Below are 18877 nucleotides of genomic sequence, written 5' to 3' on the forward strand. Positions count from 1 at the left end.
CCAGACCTGCTATTGCTGCTACATTTTAGTTTTTAAGTGTCCATTTGTAACATGTCTCTACCTTACCAAGTTTAACTGAATATTTCACATTGGGTGCACACATACTGCAGGCTGCATGCATGATGTATGTAATTAGTAAGCTGGGCATTCGCTCATTAGACACATGCGTATGCCCCAACATGCCCCCTATACCTCTGGAGGAGAAATGTTTTTTATGTGATAGATGCCCTTTAACTTCAGTACATTTTCAGTTGTTTTAAATGTAATTGTATGTTGCAAATGTAGTGTCTGCTTAGCTTTTAACTTTCACTGTACTATTGGCCCTGTCTCTTTTAACAATGTGGCATGACACCTAATTAGAGCTTATTAAAAGACCTGGTAAAGACCAGGCTCTTGTTACATTGTTTTAAAAGTCAGAACTAGAAAACAGAAATGTATAAACCAACGCTGCTTTCAACTGCAATTACATTTACAAAAATGTGTTATTAATGTATATTACAAAATTGCTTAGAATGATATTATATAGTATATTATATATTACTTCATTATGCATAAAACATTTTTTTGGGTGGAGGACCCCTTTAAGAACCATCGTCCTACCATATAATATAGGTGTGTTAATAATTTGCAAATATTGTGACGTCTTTTTTCTATGTTCATTTACATAGGTAAATAGGCTGTTTCACCTTCCTGTTTTGCTTTATAAACTGATCTAGCAAAGAATTACTTCATTTTAGAGAGCAGAACTAATGCAAAGCAATGAAGCCATTCCTGCCTATCTACTTTGTATTGCTTTGGATTTCAAGTAAATTATAATGAAGTCTACTGTTACATTATATAAATCATTTATGTGCCTAATGTAATTCATGCCTGATATTGTATTTACATTTTACAGATGCAGAATCTCAGACATTATCTCTGACACCATCAAATAATGCAGTTAATCTAGGAGAGAGGGTAACTCTTAACTGTAATGCCGGAGCTAAGGATGGTTACCATGTGCACCTTCAGAAGCAGATACCAGGGAATGTTCCACAGCTGATTATAGCTCATCACCATTCATTCACCTCTCCTGTATATGGACCAGGGATATCTACTGACCGTTATACTGCCACCGTTAATGCTGCAGCCACTGAGTATCAGTTTATTATTAAGAAGGCAGAGACAGCAGATACTGCTCATTATTACTGTACAAAGTGGATTAGCAGCATATCAGCATGCCACAGTGATAAAGAGTGTGACAAAAACAATGGGTAACAAGAATGAATCTCATACATACAGTGTCAACAGAATGAAGGGCTGGGCATCATGTTAGATCATGTTAGATCAGAACTCAACATGTAATATCATAATGTGAAATACATCTGCCACAAATGTTATGCTCCCACTGAAGTTTGATTTTCTCTTTCATACACAATTTTGTATTCTGAAATAAAGATTTTGGAGAAGTTTTAGCATTACAAGGCTTGCCTCGAAAGGGTTGATATCAAAGATTTATAAGCTAATTTTTGTCCCCCCCCCTGTTTCATCTGCATATAAACATAGCTATCTTACGAAATGGGAGACTAGGCTTGGGCATGAAATCCATATGGAGGATTTGTTGATATTTGACTTAATGCTAAAAGAAGTGTTACCTCTATCAAGCAAAAAGAAACTATACATAAAATACTGATTTTCTGTTACCTTACACTCTCCAGGTTGCATAAGCTTTTTCCTACAGTCTGTCAACTATGTGCGAGAGGCTGAACTACACCAGGTACCCTGTTTCATATATTTTAGTACGGTCCACACATACACTCTCTGTGGTGAGAGGTACAGAGGTTATAAGAACATCTTGCACGTGATAGAATTCAATTGGATATCTTATTACTTTCCTACTAGGGAAACCCTTTGTAGGACTCTCCAAACAAACCCAAAAAATATTTAAACATGTATTAACATATATTAATCTTGTATAAAAAGTTACAAAAAAAAAAGATTTTGGAATAGAAGAGATAAAACAGACTTTAGAGTATTTGTTGTAGTACAGAGAAAAGCAGAAACAGAAGGCTCATACATAAGGGCTCATTTATGAGCAGAGTCGCAATTGTGGTCAAAATGGATACAATTTTTGCATATACTGATGGCACTCATTAATGGTACAGGTATGAGATCTATTATTCGGAATGCTTGGGAACTGGGGTTTTCTGGATCTTTTCATACTTCATCATCATGCCTTAATTATGTGAAAATAAATTTCAACATTAAATAAAGCCAATAATATTGTCACCAAAATGGATTCAGGTAGCTTTATTATGATCAAGTACAAGGTTCTGTTTTATTGCAGAGAGAAAGGAAATCGTTTTTAAAAAGTAGAATAATTTCCTCAAAATTTAGTCTGTGGGAGGTTGCATTCTGTAATTTGTCATTCAGAGCTTTCTGAACTATGCCGGGCAAAATCGTCCTTGAGCCCTAGGCAACCTGCCCAATTAAGTTGGCCCTCCTTGTGCACACACGGCAACAAGTGTGCATGCGCATGGACAAATGCGCACCAGGGATGCCATGCGCATGCATGGAAGAGTGCACATGCCTTCTACACAGCAATTGCTGCCACAGGTGGGGGACACAAGGGCCTGAAGAAGGGGAAGGGAAGACAGCAGAAAAGGTACGTGCCTGGTAGCCCTCTACCTTTGTGACTTAGGCACATGCCTTGTCTGCCTACCCCTAGTTCTGGCCCTGATTTTGGATAAGGGATCTCATAAGTGTCCTTGTGCTAAAACACTGTCCTTTCACTCATGTCAGCACTATAACACAGAGCACACTTTAGTAACATAGTAAGTTAAGTTGAAAAAAGACACATGTCCATCAAGTTCAACCAGATCTAACTGCAAGTTGATCCCGATGAAAGCAAAAAAAAACATTTGAAGCCTTCCTTCTCCAAGATAGCAATTGGACTAGTCCCTGGATCATCTTGTACTATGAGCTATCTTCCATAAACCTGTATTCACTCCATTGCTAAAAAGCCATCCAGCCCCTACTTAAGCTAGTACGACTGATTCAGGGAGAGAATTCCACATCTTCACAGCTCTCAATGTAAAAAACCCCTTCCGAATATTTAGACGGAACCTCCTTTCTTCTAATTGTAATGGGTGACCTTGTGCCAGCTGGAAAGACCACTGGTAAATAAAGCATTAGAGAGATTATTATATGATACCCTTATATATTTATATATAGTTATCATATCACCCCATAAGCACCTCTTCTCCAGCTCAAACAACCCTAATTTGGCCAATCTTTCCTTATAGCTAAGATTTTCCATATCTTTTACCAGCTTAGTTGCCCTTCTCTGCACCCCCTCTAATACAATAATGTCCTGTTTCAGCACCGAAGACCAAAAATGTATGGCATATTCTAGATGGGGCATTACCAATGCTCTATACAGTGGAAGAATAACCCTTCCTCCCATGAATCTATGCCCCTTTTAATACAGCTCAAGATCTTATTTGCCATTGATGCTGTTGACTGACATTGCTTGCTACAGCCAAGTTTATTATCTACAAGGACTCCAAGGTCATTTTCCATTATGGATTTGCCTAGTGCACTCCCATTAAGGGTATAAGTGGCTTGGATATTTTTACATACCAGGTGCACAACTTTACATTTATCAACATTGAATCTCATATGCCACTTAGCTGCCCAGATTGCCAGTTTCTTGAAATCCAGTTGCAAGGATGCTGCATCCTAGATGGAATAAATTGGGCTGCATAGTTGTGGAATCTGCAAACACTAATACAATACTTAAAATACCTTCCCCTTAGTCAGGAGTGCCCATACTTTACTAATGTGAGGTCTACTTTTAGTGATGTTGTCACATTATGATCTACATTCATAAAAGCATTGTTAGCATTATGTTCCATGGAAAATATTACTTAAATATTATATTGATTTATGGGGGAATTTATATTGCTATATTTAACAAACAACTATTTCTTATGTAATTGTCACATAATAAATATCTCAATGAAAAGAATGAATGAGGGTGATATAGACAAGCTGTTTGTTGACAGTTTCTTGAGATCTACTGATCACCAGCTAAAGGTCTACTGGTAGATCCAGATCTACCTTTTGGGCACCCCTGCCCTAAGTCAATAATGAACAAGTTAAATAAAAGTGGACACAATACAGAGCCCTGAGGGGCCCACTCTAAGAACCTAACTTCAAGTAGAGAATATTCCATTTACAACAACCCGATTCTTTAGCCAGTTTCCTATCCATGTGCACACAACTTCATTAAGCCCAACATATTTAGAAAGCTGTCATTTGTAGGGCACTATATCAAACACTTTGGCAAAATCCAAATAGATCACATCTACTGCTCCCCTTGCTGTCCAGCATCTTACTTACCTCATCATAAAAAGCAGCCACATTTGTCTGACATTACATTTTCAATGTAATCCCTTCAAAAAAATTTGCCCACCACAAATGTCAAACTTACTGGCCTATAATTACCAGGCTGAGGATAATTCCTTTTTAAATATTCGAATGACATCAGCTTTCCTCCAATTCATAGGTACAGTACCATACCAGATGAAAGCAAATCTGAGAAAATCAGAAATAGAGGCCAGTCTAAAACTGAACTAAGCTCTCTTAGAAACTGGGGGTATATGCCTTCTGGCCCTGGTGCCTTGTTTACATAAATTTTTATTAAAGCTTTATGAACCATATCCTGAGTCAGCCACTGACTTTTGGGAGCAGATTTATCAAAGGTCGAAGTGAATTAAAAAACTTTGAATTTTGAAGTAATTTTTGGGTACTTCGACCATAGGCTAAATTCGACTCGAATAGAAAATACTTCGACCATCCGAAAAGCGAAGTACTGTCTCTTGACTTCAACGTTTCGCCACCTTAAACCTGCCGAATTGCTATGTTAGCCTATGGGGATATTCTAGAACCTATAGCCAGTATTTGGCTAAGTTTTGAGAAGTCTAAGTATTTATTTGTAAAATCATACGATCGTACGATTAAATCGTATTCGATGTACAATCATATTCGAAGTACGATCGAATGAAAATACTTAAAAATACTTCGACTTCGAATGTCGGACCACCCTATTCGATGGTCAAATTTCAAAGTTTTTTTCACTTCAATATTCGACCGTTGATAAATCTGCCCCTCTGGGTTAGTCTTAGCCCCCCGCAATGTGCTCCTCATTTTCTATCTTTGCCTTCCAGACTGCAGTTTTACAACATTTATTATAGTTGTGTATATTTATTAAATGCAGCTTCTGTCCCCCCCAGACTTGTAGTTTTTAAATGCTTAAAATTTTAAATTCACTCCTATTAACTTCTTTACTTCTATATTAAGCCACATAGGGTGGCTCTTGGTGCTTCTACATTTACTTCTTAAGGGAATAAAATGAAAAAACAGAAATGTCAATTTTACTCATAGGGCTGGAAATAACGCTATACTAACTGTTTTGACAGTTTTGAGTGCAATTTGTCCAGGCTGTAAAAATGTGCAAGTGCAAATGTGCTTGTTTTAATGTACCTTACACAGACACGGCCATATTTATGCTGGAATTGTGCGGAAAGCACTGCATTTGGGTAAAAAGTCATGAGAATTTATGTATAAAAACATGACAAATTGTGCCCAAATTGCATATTGCTCTCGATTTTCATAAATGAGCCCTATAGTATAAAATCTTGCAAACAAAAGCAATTTTACTCAACTTAATTATTTCTTCCTTCCTATCACCTGCTTACTATTCTGCTGTATTTCATGCCTGTATTTTTTTTTATATTCATTTCTCCCAAATACCCTACTAAATACCCTCCTTTCATCTTCCTTGTTGCTACTTTTAGAAAAGGTTATAATAAAAGACAGGAGTGCCCATTCTTTACTAATGCAGGGGTCTACTTTTAGTGATGTTGTCCTGTTATGATCTACATCCATAATATCACTGTTATCATTCTGTTCCATGGAAAATATTACGTAAATGTTATACTGATTTTTAAATATAGTAACATAAATTCTCTTATAAAACAACTATTTCTTATGTAACCCTTATCAGAAGGGTAATTTAGCCAAGCTGTTTGTTGACAGTGTCTTGAGATCTACTGATTGCCAATTAAAGGTCTACTGGTAGATCCCGATCTACCTTTTGGACAGAAAACCAGACAAAAGAAATGTAGACAACAGTCAGTACGAAGTGTGCTGATAGCACATGTAAGCAACTACATTGAAATTAATTTCTTTATTTTTTAATTTTACATAGCAAAAGGATGGTTTGTCCCTTATTGATTGAAGATGGCTGCAAAAAGGACCTTCCTGCAAATTACTCATATACATATTTCATATACCAAACAAATGTCTGTTTTCTAGAACAGGAATTTAACATATGAGACGTAAAAATGGGTCCCCATGCTGTTTAGGGTGGGTATGCAAATATTGCAACATAGAAAACACATCTTTTAATTTTAGGCTGTTGTCAATTTACATAGGAAAATATGGCATTAAACCTTTCTGTTTTGCTTTATATACTGATCTAGCAAAGCATGACTTCACTGTAGAGAAGAGAACTAAACCGAGGCAATGAGTCCATTCCTGCCTATCTATCTTTTATTGCTTTGGATTTCAAGTAAATTACAAATAACCCTTTTAGTACATTATGTAACTTATTTTTGTATATAATGCAATCCATGCCTAATATTGCATTTACATTTTTCAGATGCAGAATCTCAGACATTATCTCTGTCACCTTCAAATTATGCAGTTAATCTGGGAGAAAAAGCAACATTCAACTGTCATATTGGAGCTAAGGATGATTACCAGGTGGTTCTTCTAAAGCAGATACCAGGAAATGCTCCACAGCTGATTGTATTTCATCACCATTCATTCACCTCTCCTAGATATGGACCAGGGATATCTACTGACCGTTATACTGCCACCATTAATGCCGCAGCCACTGAGTATCAGTTTATTATTAAGAAGGCAGATACAGCAGACACTGTTCATTATTACTGTATGAAATGGGTTAGCAGCATATCAGCATGCCACAGTGATAAAGAGTCTGACAAAAACACTGCATAACAAGAATGAATCATTCACATACATTGTCAACATTGCTGGTAAATGTAATATTTTACAGAAATGTAGATAAATGTAGTTAAATTTTCAGCAAAATATATATATATATAGAGGTGCAAAAAAAACCCTAAAGTTGCCCCTACACAGAGCAACCAAAAAATCACTTGTAATATATAATAGGTTTGCATGCTCAAAGAAAAAAATCAACTGAACCCAGGTGGTATCAGGAAAATCTTTTTACTATTTAAAATATAATTTTTTAATTAACAAACAGTATTGTAATTGCCAAATGATATTTTTAATACCACCTGGATTCATGATTGATTTTTTTCTTTGAGTGTGCAAACCTATTATATATTACAAATGTAATATTTTAGTATGGATGCAGATTTCTGTACTTTAATCTAGTATATATAAAATTCTTTCTTACAATATCCTACATCTTTGCTTGAACACACTCAGCTCATAGAAGGCTGATCAGGTTTTCACTAAATTAAAACATTTTCAGAAGTTCAAACCCCCTTTGCTATCAAGGAAAAGGTCAAGCACTTCCTTTACAACAAAAACATGAAAGTTTTATATAAGCTGATCACCCAAGCAACGCACCACCTATTACATTGAATGTTTACAAAACACATTGCTTAAGGGCCTATATTTGTGCACATCCCTCGGAGGCAGAAGGCTGCACCTACTATAAATCATAATTCTTTTTTGGCTATCATATTAAAGATGTTTTGTGTAGATAACTGCATTTATTTTACACAGATAATATAAGGTGGGGTCACAGATCACTGCATGAACTCAATTGATGAAGTTGGTGACTCATGGGGACAGCTGCTATTCTGTACTTTGCCAATTGTTTGTCCAGTATTTAAAACATTGACAAAGTTGTTACATATTTATATTAGAAGATGATGGACAGGAATAACTTGCTTCATACACAAAGGGGCCGATTCATCAAGAGTCGAATATCGAGGGTTAATTAACCCTCGATATTCGACTGGGAACTAAAATCGTTCGACTTCGAATATTGAAGTCGAACGATTTTGCGCAAATCCTGCGATCGATCGAAGGATTAAATCCTTCGAATCGAACGATTCGAAGGATTTTAATCCAACGATCGAAGGAAAATCCTTCGATCAAAAAATCACAGGCAAGCCTATGGGGACCTTCCCCATAGGCTAACATTGATTTCGGTAGGTTTTATCTACCGAAGTAGGTGGTCGAAGTATTTTTTAAAGAGACAGTACTTCGATTATCGAATGGTCGAATAGTCGAACGATTTTTACTTCGAATCGTTCGAATCGTTCGAATTCGATCGAATTTAACCAATTCGATGGTCGAAGTACCCAAAAAATACTTCGAAATTCAAATTTTTTTACATTCGAATTCTTCACTCGAATTTTGTAAATCTGCCCCATAGTCTGCCATGCATAGCAAGCCTACTTCTGAATTCATGGTAGAAGCATCCTTGCACAAAGTTCTACCATTTTTGTGTAAGGTATTCTATTATCTGCAAAACCATTTATCCAGAAAGCTCCAAAGTACAGGAAGACCATCTCCCATAGACTCCTTTTAATCCAATAATTTGAATTTTTAAAAATGATTTCCTTTTTCTCTGGAGTAATAAAATAAAATAATTAATCCTTGCAGGCATCCAAACAATCCTATTGGGTTTAATTAATGTTTAGATTATTTTTAAATAGACAAGTTATGGAGATCCAAATTACAGAAAGATCCCTTATTAAACATCCCCAGGTCCCCAGCATTCTAGATAACATGTCCCATATCTGTACAGCTAATTTCCAAAGGGGAATACGTAAAAGCAATAAATATTATTTCTACTACTTATTTATCAAAAGAGAGGCTGACCATGGTGTGTCCAACCTTGTGTAAAACCTGTGGGTTCAGGCCAAAAAATGAGCCTCCAATTTGGGTGTGGGTCACCACTTTCCAGCCGCTGCACACATCATTTTTCATTGGTGTTGTCAGAATTATGGCACTTCCAGCTGCATGTGACTTAGGTGTGTCTATCAGGGGTCACTCAGTCTCTTACACAACTTGCACACAGGTTAAACTAGCACAACAACACCCTAAAACCCAACCAACACCCCCAAAACTTATACAAAACTTGATGCCACCACTTACTCCACACTACTCCAGCAATGAAACATCATAGGCAAACTTATTACATTTTATATTTAATATTACAAAAGGTATAACAGTGCTTTTATACTAAAAGATGTTATCAGCCAGGGCTTGGAGCTAGGCATCACAGGCTGTGACTCCTTTACACATGGCTGATTCCAAACCTTAGTGAAGAGAGGCCTGTTACTAATCTAATTTTGGCAGAAATATTTTATCATGGCAGAAATGTTTTATCATGATATATTGGCCTGTTTTATTGACTTTTACAGGCCTTTATCATGACAGGTGAGCTTTGACTGTACTATAAAAAGCAGGGACTGCGAGCTGCGGGCATAATCTGGACTGTCCCACAGGAAACAGAACTGTTAGGAGGTATGCTTTTAGTCCTTTAGCTAAATCTAATTGTGTCCATAGGTACATTGTAGTAAATTCAAATCCTATAATACATGGAACATTTTATTCATGTAGTTCATTATAAGGACCTTGAAGACTGAATCAGAAGATCATATACTGTATGCTGGAAGCTGCGCAAAGGGCCTATCATTGGTTGCTCTTGAAAAAATAACATTGATAACATTGCCTGTCAAATATTACAACACCATTTAACATTTTATTATATACTGTATTATAGACTCTACTGGGGTAATGTAATTACAAGTCAAACATATGCCAATAACTAGTAACCCATAACAATCAAATCGAGACCAGTAAATGCTACCTGCTTATCAGATTGGTTCTATGGGTTACTAGACATGTATACTGAACTTTTTTTATATCTATGTAAGCAGAAATATCAGAGACAAACATTACCTAAAGGCAACTTTTAAAGGCGAAGGAAACCCTGTAGAAAAAAACCCTGTACCCACCACCCACGTATACCCCCCCTCTCCTCCCCCAGGCTAACTGCCCCCCCAGGGAAATGCCCCATACTTTATACTGACCCCTCGTTGCAGATTCTGGCAGCATACTTCGCGGCAGACATCTTTCGGAGCTTCGGTAAGCAGACTGGAAGATTGGCAATCTCCGTCAATTTCGGCGCATGCACAGTTGTCGGTAGCCGGCAAATTGCTCTAACTGCACAAGCGCCGACATACCAATCTCACAGTCTGCTTACCGAGGACCCCGGAAGATGGATGCTGTGAAGTCCGCTGCCAGAATCTGCGACTAGGGGTAGGTATAAAGTATGGGACATTTCCCTGGGAGGGCAGTTAGCCTTGGGGGGTGGAGTGAGTGGGTCTACATGGGGTGGGAGGTATGGGTTTTTATTCTACAGGGTTGAATTCCAGGCAATTAGTTCAAAGTGAAAAGAGTTCATTGTGTCCACAGCCTGATACAATAAACTCTTCACTTTGAACTAATTGCCTGGTGGAAGTTTGCCTTCATTGAGTGCCTGCTCCAAAGACTTTTCGGATTGTCCGCTCCCCGTGCAGAGGGCTCAGGGCACTGCACCTGGGCCTTTTCCCTCTTGTGGTGAGCAATCACTTTCTACCTGGAAGACCCTAACTTCAGACTTATGATTGATATTGTTCAACTTTTCTGAGGGGTTTTGAAAAAACCTGCAGACAATTTAATTTACCCTGCGAAGAGTGGGCAAATTTCCTGACCCCAGGGCTTAAGAGCAAACCTCTGGAAGTTTTTGCACACCTTTCACCAGAATATGATGGGGACTATGATGAAATTAAAAAAGCTTTATTTAGACACTTTAATATCACCCCAGAGGTACACCGCAAGAAATTCTACAGCGTGGACCCAATGACAGCTACACGGATGTGATTGGGAGACTGAGAATCACCTTTCATTAGTGGGTGCAGGGGTTTACAGAATTAGAGGACGTGATGATACTGGACCAGTTCCTGTGTATCTGTTCAGTGAAAGTTCAGCAAATTGCCCTGGACCGGGAGCCGAAAGCTGCAGGTCAAGCAGCATAGACCGCAGACGCATATACTGCCAACAGGATGCCAGCATACAGGAAGGGACAAACCCTACAGAGATCCCCAAGCAGGAAGGAGCATCATACAGGGGCTTCAACCCAGCACACCAAGTCTTCTTTTGGGTGGCCTAATGTCAACATGTATCGTGGAGCTACCTGCAAATATTTTTCCTGCGTCCACTGGGTACAGTGATGGTATCTTGGGGCCAGGTATAGCTCTAGTACCAGAACCAGTACTGGGAGGGGGCATGTAGTCAAGGTCCAGGAAGGACTGCTGACAGTACCAGTGCCAGTTGTTGTCCCCAAGGCAGCTAACAACAAGACAGTTTGCCCAGAGGTGCAGGACATGTGGGTAGAGCCCAATACTTTATGCCAGTCTAGGACTGAGCAGGTCAATGGAGACCAAGAGGGCATAAAAGGGGTAGAAGGTTGCCAATCTGTGTGCAAGTCTAGGCCCAGGGAATGGAGGACTAGGGCAGGCAAAAGCATCCTACAGGCACTGGGGAAACAGAAGAGAACCAAGTGGGAAAAAAAGGCCAGGGACCACAGGTGAGCAGTTACTGTTTGTGGCTTAGCACCCAAACCGGCACCCCCATGCAGTGACCGCACTAACTAACATGGGTGGGTAAAAAGTGTACCCAAGTTTTACCACAACAGTCCCTTGGATCATGCAGATATTGATCCCAGAGAAAGAGATTTAAGGCCTAGAAGGTAAAATAATCTCTAAGATTGTTCAGTAAGGATGCATTTTGGTATTGACCCAGATTTGTGTAATGGATTAACGTACCCTGCTAGTGCAAAGGTTGGTTTTTGGCTTGTGGGCCTTAAAACTTTGTGCACTCTTGAAGGGGGAGGTGTCATGCCAGGGCAGTATTGCTCTGGCATCATATGAGTTAACACAGGCTCGCAAAGAGACCCTTGATTGCATATCCCATCAGTGGAAAGGTAACATCCATATCTGCCTTCTGAGACAATTTGGAGTCCCACCATTTGGCCACGGAAGCTGGGCCAGTCAGTTCTTTGATCAATTGATCAAACATGAGGTCACATGCTTCCTAATGATACCAAACAGGGCCAGCCTATACCTATCAGTTAAGATGGATGGTTCCTGGGGGACTGGAATGTGAGACCACTTATAATATTGGGAACTGGCAATATTATATTGGGGAATCTTGCCTGAACCCCCCTACAGGGGGTTGTGAATGACAGGTTCCTGGGCACACCTACCTCATGCATAAGGTAATGAGGGGAATGTCCTAGCAGGCAATAAAAAGGTGATAGACCCAGTACCCCATGACATGCAAGGAGGCTCCATACCCGTGGTTTCCTAACTTGCCTCAGAGGACACAACAGGAAATTCTAAACTTGGTAAAGTACATAGGGGTTTCTTAGTGTTTTTACTCCCTTTTATTTTATGTACTGTTTTTGCAATTCCATGTCTTCTTTGTAATATATTATTTTAAATACATGCACTGTTATGAATAATATTAAGAATAATACATTGCAATACCTTTGTCCTAGTGCTCTAACAAACTCATCACCCATATGAATGCTTGTGCCTAAGTGTATGAACTCTTTGAATGTGTGGAAAGGGAAAGTTGCCTATGTATATGTTGAATAACTAGTACGGCTAGCAAGAAAGAGTGTTTGAATGTAAAATAACCCTTTGGCTGCTGGATTCTTGTTGAACTAGTAGGATCTTACCCTGACTAACTACCATAGGAGAGAGTGTTTGATGCAGTAGTGTAAGTTATTACCTGTTATAGAGGGCAGGGGAGTAGTCACATTAGGTTTCGTCATGTTAATAATAGATGGTGGCAGCAAATTCATTTTGTGAGTGTTGGTATGTTTTGGGGTGTCTGATGTTAGTCTAACCTGTGTGTAAGGTGATTGAGAGACGGAGTGTAACCCCTTTTAGCCAAACCCAAGAGTTATGTGTGGTTGAGCATCCAGTTTTCGTGACACCTCCATAAAAGTTAAAAAAAAAAGAAATACATTGGTGCCTGGGACCTCTATAAAAGTTTAAAAAAAAATTATTGGTGGTAGGGGCCTATAGCGTATTAAAGTAATAAATTAGGTGGTTTAATAAAATAAAAAAAACTCATTGGTCTTCAGTAGAACTGAACTCATCGTCTCCTTTAGTTGCTTCAGGACTTCAGCTTCGGCTCCTTTCATAGCTTTGCATCTTTTCAACGCTTCAGGACTTCAACTTCGGCTCCTTTCGTGGCTTTGGGTCTTTTCGCTTCTTTGGGACTTCAGCTATTCGGGACTTCGGCTATTCAGTACTTCGGCTCTTCTGGACACAGCCGGTACAAGAGTACCCCCTGAGCCCTCCTAATGGTGGCCCTGTACCACATAAGATCTAAGAAAGTTTGTCTCTGGTAAGTATATGGAGATAATTACAGAAATGTATGGTAGAACTTGTGAACTACTTTGAGTGTTAGCATAATTCGTTCAAATTTCATCCTGAAAAATAGCGGAAGCCAATGTACTGACAGAGACTGACAGACTGCATAGGACAGGGGACGTGCCTTTTTTATAGGGATGCACTGAATCCAGGATTCGGTTCGGGATTCGCCCAGGATTCGCCTTTTTCAGCAGGATTCGGATTCAGCCGAATCCTTCTGCCCGGCCGAACCGAATCCGAATCCTAATTTGCATATGCAAATTAGGGGTGGGGAGGGAAATTGCATGACTTTTTTTTAAAAAACAAGGAAGTAAAAAATGTTCCCCCTTCCCACCACTAATTTGCATATGCAAATTAGGGTTCAGATTCGGTTCGGCCAAATCTTTCACATAGGATTCAGGGGTTCGGCCGAATCCAAAATAGTGGATTCGGTGCATCCCTACTTTTTTATGCACTGAAGAGGTGACAATCTCTGAAAGGGAAAGTAAATTAACAGTTACATTAACCAATATGTGATATGATAAGAGAGTGAATCTGAATTTTGGTGGTGTGTTGGTGGGGAAAGACAACCATTTCTGTCATAGAGATGTTTAATTTAGGCTAGTGTTGGAACCCAGATTAATAGATCTGGGGTGGAATTATAAGAGAAGAGGTAAATTTGAGTATTGTTCCCAGGTTATATTGGAAACCATATGAATTTGTTTGCCAAGGGGTGATGTATACAAATAAAAAATAAGAGGTCTAGGACCAAGCCTTGAGGAATCCCAACAAAAAAAGTTGAGAGAAGGTGATTCTCCATTGTAAAAGACACTGAAAGAACAAATTGAAAAAAACAGAGCAGGACAGTACAACACAATGGAGAGAAGGTGAGGATGATCAGTGATGCCAAAAACTGCAGAGAGATTATGACTCCTTAATGTTTTTTATATTTTACTATAGCTTGGTGACATGCTTAAAAGACACAGCTGCAGCAAACCACACTCCTTGATGGGAGGCAAGTACTAAACAAACTGAACATAGGTTATAAATGTCCTTTTCAGGCCATCTTCATTCAGACCCAGGATAAGGTAAGAAAATAAACAAAGAAATAATAATATTAAAGCAATAAAAATCTATGCTTAAATTTACTTATTGTTATCAAAATTACAACTAGTAGGGGGAAAGATGAGCGACACCAGGGTGAAAGCTTTGTGTATAATTACTGAATAATTACTGGTTAGTTCATTATATTACTTAGCCATTAGCATGTTACTGGGCCCCACAATAAAATCATTTTAGGGCCCTCGAAGATCTGAATTTGAACAAAAAACATATATAAAAAGTTTTTTTCAAGTCAGTGTCCTACTAGGACCCCTACACCTTCTAGGCCCCAGAGCAATAGCAAAGTCTGCTTGCTCTGTAGTTACAGCCCCGTGCTCATCCAAAGACTAATGCAGGCTATAAAAAATATTTTAGAATTTCAAAAAATTACAGTGAATATGCTACCTTTTGAAAACTGAATATTAGATTCTGGTGGAATATCAAAATTTTCTCAAAATTCAGTTCCAGTTTTTTCCAATAGAGTTTTTCACATGATAAACAGGGAGACGAGTTTTTCTAAAATGAATTGTGTCTCAAATTTAATTTTCAAACTGAATAGGGCCCATTGAATGACAACAGTCAAGAAACATAATACATACTTTGTGGCTTGGGTTCCTACAAGCATAGCTTATTTGTTTAGTGATTCATAGAGATTGACTCATAGTGTATGTCTTCAGCCAAAGTAGCAAACTGATTGTTACAGGTAAGATTTTGTCAAATAAAAATGTATACCTGTATATATGTTTATAAATTATCATACTTAAGATATTGTTACAAAAATATTTGATCTAACAATTCTTTCATTAAATAATATTTTAAGGGGAAAAAATCTCAGCTGCCAATGCCAGTAACACACAATAGAAAAGATAATCTTTATTACACAATATAATAATCATTTATGTTGGATTAAGATTTTAGCCAAAATGTTATTCAAACATCCTTAGATGTTATAGCAAAATTCATCTTCAATCAGAATTTCATTATACAAGCTAAGAGGTAAGGGATTTTGAGTGGCAACCAATTAACAATTGGCTGCTGTGTGGGTTTTCAGTGAAAGGAGCAAACTCGTTGTTACAGGTAAGATTTTGTATTTTTGTTTCTGTTTAGATATTGTTACAAAAATATTTATCCGAAAGTACTTTACCTTAAATTAAAAAATCTCAACTACCAAGGTACAATGGAAAATGTAATCTTTATTACACAATATAACACATACTTTATAAAATGTCCACAAGTATCTTGTAAATTTAATAGATTCTCCCTTTTTTGTTTGGATTCAAATTTTGGACATAAAACTATTTAAATATCCATGTTATAGCAAAGTTTATCACCAATTAGAATGTCATTATATAAGCGAAGAGGTAAGGGATTTTGGGTAGTATCCAGTAGACAATGGGATGCTGTGTGGGTTTTCAGTGAAATGAGTAAACTCATTGTTACAGGTAAGAATGCAATGTATGTAGATCTATATTTCATTACATAATAATTTTCATATTATATTTTAGCCATTATCCAAAAGAGAATATTTCTTTCCAAATGAAGTCTTGTACATTTTTAAATTCATTCTTCTGTGTGTATGTAATAGCAGTGGGTTTTTTTAATTGGGAAAATAACATGGTATATTTTTCTGAGAGAAAAGAATATTCTTCATATTAAACAACTTTAAAAGGATGAATAAAGGTAGATATTTTGAAGCAGTTTCTAAAAATGTTTGGGGATTTTTTTTTCCTCCACTGTGGGAAATGTGAATTAAAGGTAGAAGCAATAAACTCATTATAACAGGTACCATAATATAATCTCTATACAAATTACCCTTTTAATGTAATGGCACTTATTTCTCGATTCATTTTATTACTGGAGTTTTATCTCTATACAAATCACCCTTTTAATTTAATGGCACTTATTTCTCAATTCATTATAATACTGGAGATTTATATATTTGTATTTTAGCTTTGTTTTTACCCTAATATAAGCTTTTATACAGAAAGGTGGAGCAAAGTCTACATTTTCAGCTTCACATTTACAGATTCTACAAAATGAGTTTTTATCTAATATAATATAAACTATATATATGTTTTCAAAGTATTGCAATAAACTAAATTAGGACATTGGCGTTACAGTCAGGAGTTATCACAAATGTTCATGATTATTGTAGAGTGCATTGTCATAAAATTATTTCACGAAAGATGCTTATAACCTTGTAGTTTGAAAACAAAGGATTTTTTAAGATGATATAAGTCATGCTACAGTATGCATTGGAATTTGCTGACTGTACTAGGGGTTTTTAGACAGGAAACAATGTAAGGTGACCATCTGTGTTTGTCTTCAGTCAAAGGAGCAAACTTATTGTTACAGGTAAGAAATAAAAATAATTCTTTGTTTAGAGCTGTCTAGTGATTAAATGCATACAAAATGTTTTCTTTTATGCCAGTTTATTAAACCGTACAGGTTACTTGTTGTTGTATGACATTTATTTCAAGATGTTTGCTTTTAGTAATTTTAAAATGCAGCATTGTTTTACATTGTTTTACGTGTTGTTACATGAATAGTATAAATTCATAGAAAGATAAATAGAGTTTATGGGACCTTAAAAGTTGCAGGAAAAAACTGAAATCTGAGATCTGACCTTATATGGTTAAACTTAACATTTTGCAATAAGTTGTGGCAACATGTATTGTATTTTGCTGCCATGCGTAAATATAGATCAATGATATGGCTGTTACATCAACAATATTTTGTAGATATTATTAAGTCTTCCTGAGAATGACACATTCTTTATGAATCCTAGCTTTGTGATTCATAGATCAGTATATTGTGTAGGGCAACAAAAGTTGATCATCATTTAGTTATTTAAAAAATGAGATACAAAACAATACAATAATTTTAATTTCTTAGCATTGTCATTTTTACTGGTACAGATAACTAAAAGTCATGATTTTTATTGTATTAAAGACCTCACAATAAAGAATTGTTGTATTTATTCATTGCAATAACATCACATATATACATGTTTTGTATTTTCAGGAGGGGCATGTGATATATATCGGTATACATAACACTCTTTATTTATATAAAAGTGTAGACAGTGGAAAATATATGCAAGTTATTCAAAAGTATTGAATAACAGTGTTGAATAACAGTGTTAAGATAACATATAGGTCATTATGATGGTATGAGAGAGAACAAGTATGGCCTGTTGATATGTGTAATTTTAAGAAATTATAATTTCTTATAAATTGTTTATGAAGCATACAAGATGGTTTTATAGATTAGAACTCAATGTGACAAATATGATTTCTAGATTTTTAACATTACTTTTTCTCTAACTTTCCTTCTAAGTGGATAAATTCCCTGAACCTGCCCTCCTGGTGTTTCCACCATACAATGACGATAATGAAAGTAAGGACAGCTCTACTTTGACTTGTCACATCAGCAAACTTGAAGTAAGCCTGGTCAACGTTAATTGGCTTATAGATGGCACAACAGTTCAAGATGGAGTCACAACAAGTAACCCTGTCCGGGAATCTGACAACACTTTCAGCATGAGCAGTTACTTGACCCTGTCATCAAAAGATATCAACAAAGACAGATTGTATTCATGCATGATCAAGCAAGAAGGTTCTTCTGCCTTCATATCTAAAGGTGTAAAGTTATCACAGTGTTAATGCACTTTGCACTTCTCATCAATCCTTGAAACATGTTATATTCTTCTTACTGTTTAAAAAGCCAGAATTAACAAACTTCTTCTTGTACACTCATGAAGTACTTAAGGGATTGAACAGCAAAATGTTCTTCTATTTTCTGCTTACTATCAAATAAAATTGCTTTTCATTCATTATTTTCATCATCTGAAACTCTGTAAAACTAGAAAATGTTTTGTTTATTAACTCTATGTATATTAGTCTTAAGATCTAATGCTTTTGTCATATTCACACTGTTTTGGCTAAATGTCCACAGCATAAAATATATACATCTTCTGTTCAACAGGGTTTTTTAAACACCAATAAAAAGCATACTTCAACTAAGTTTCATATCTCTGTTTATTGGAATATTAATATGGTGAATGTTGTATCTGGGTTTTAAACTAATAACTCTAATAGTAATAAGCAAGCAAAAAAAGAAAAAGGCCAACAAACTTGTAATAAAATTCTGTATTGTAGCTACTCACATTCTGTACTCAGCAACTAAGTATTTTATTCTTATGTAGCAGTATCTTCTATTCTAACCCCTTTATCTAAAATATATCT

The 18877-nt window shown here is 36.8% G+C and overlaps 1 protein-coding gene across 1 annotated transcript; it reads left to right on the top strand.

Annotated features, from left to right (window-relative positions):
• Window positions 1–743: 743 nt before the first annotated feature.
• On the top strand, window positions 744–18651 carry XB5806080.S (immununoglobulin light chain S homeolog). The gene is given in 4 exon segments (NM_001094414.1): window positions 744–805; window positions 896–1218; window positions 15297–15333; window positions 17970–18651. Coding segments are annotated over 4 exon segments (732 nt in total). The 5' UTR covers window positions 744–759; the 3' UTR covers window positions 18296–18651.
• The last annotated feature ends 226 nt before the right edge of the window (window positions 18652–18877 follow it).

This window comes from Xenopus laevis, chromosome 1S (genome assembly GCF_017654675.1).
Source record: "Xenopus laevis strain J_2021 chromosome 1S, Xenopus_laevis_v10.1, whole genome shotgun sequence".
NCBI classification, from domain to species: Eukaryota; Metazoa; Chordata; class Amphibia; order Anura; family Pipidae; genus Xenopus; species Xenopus laevis.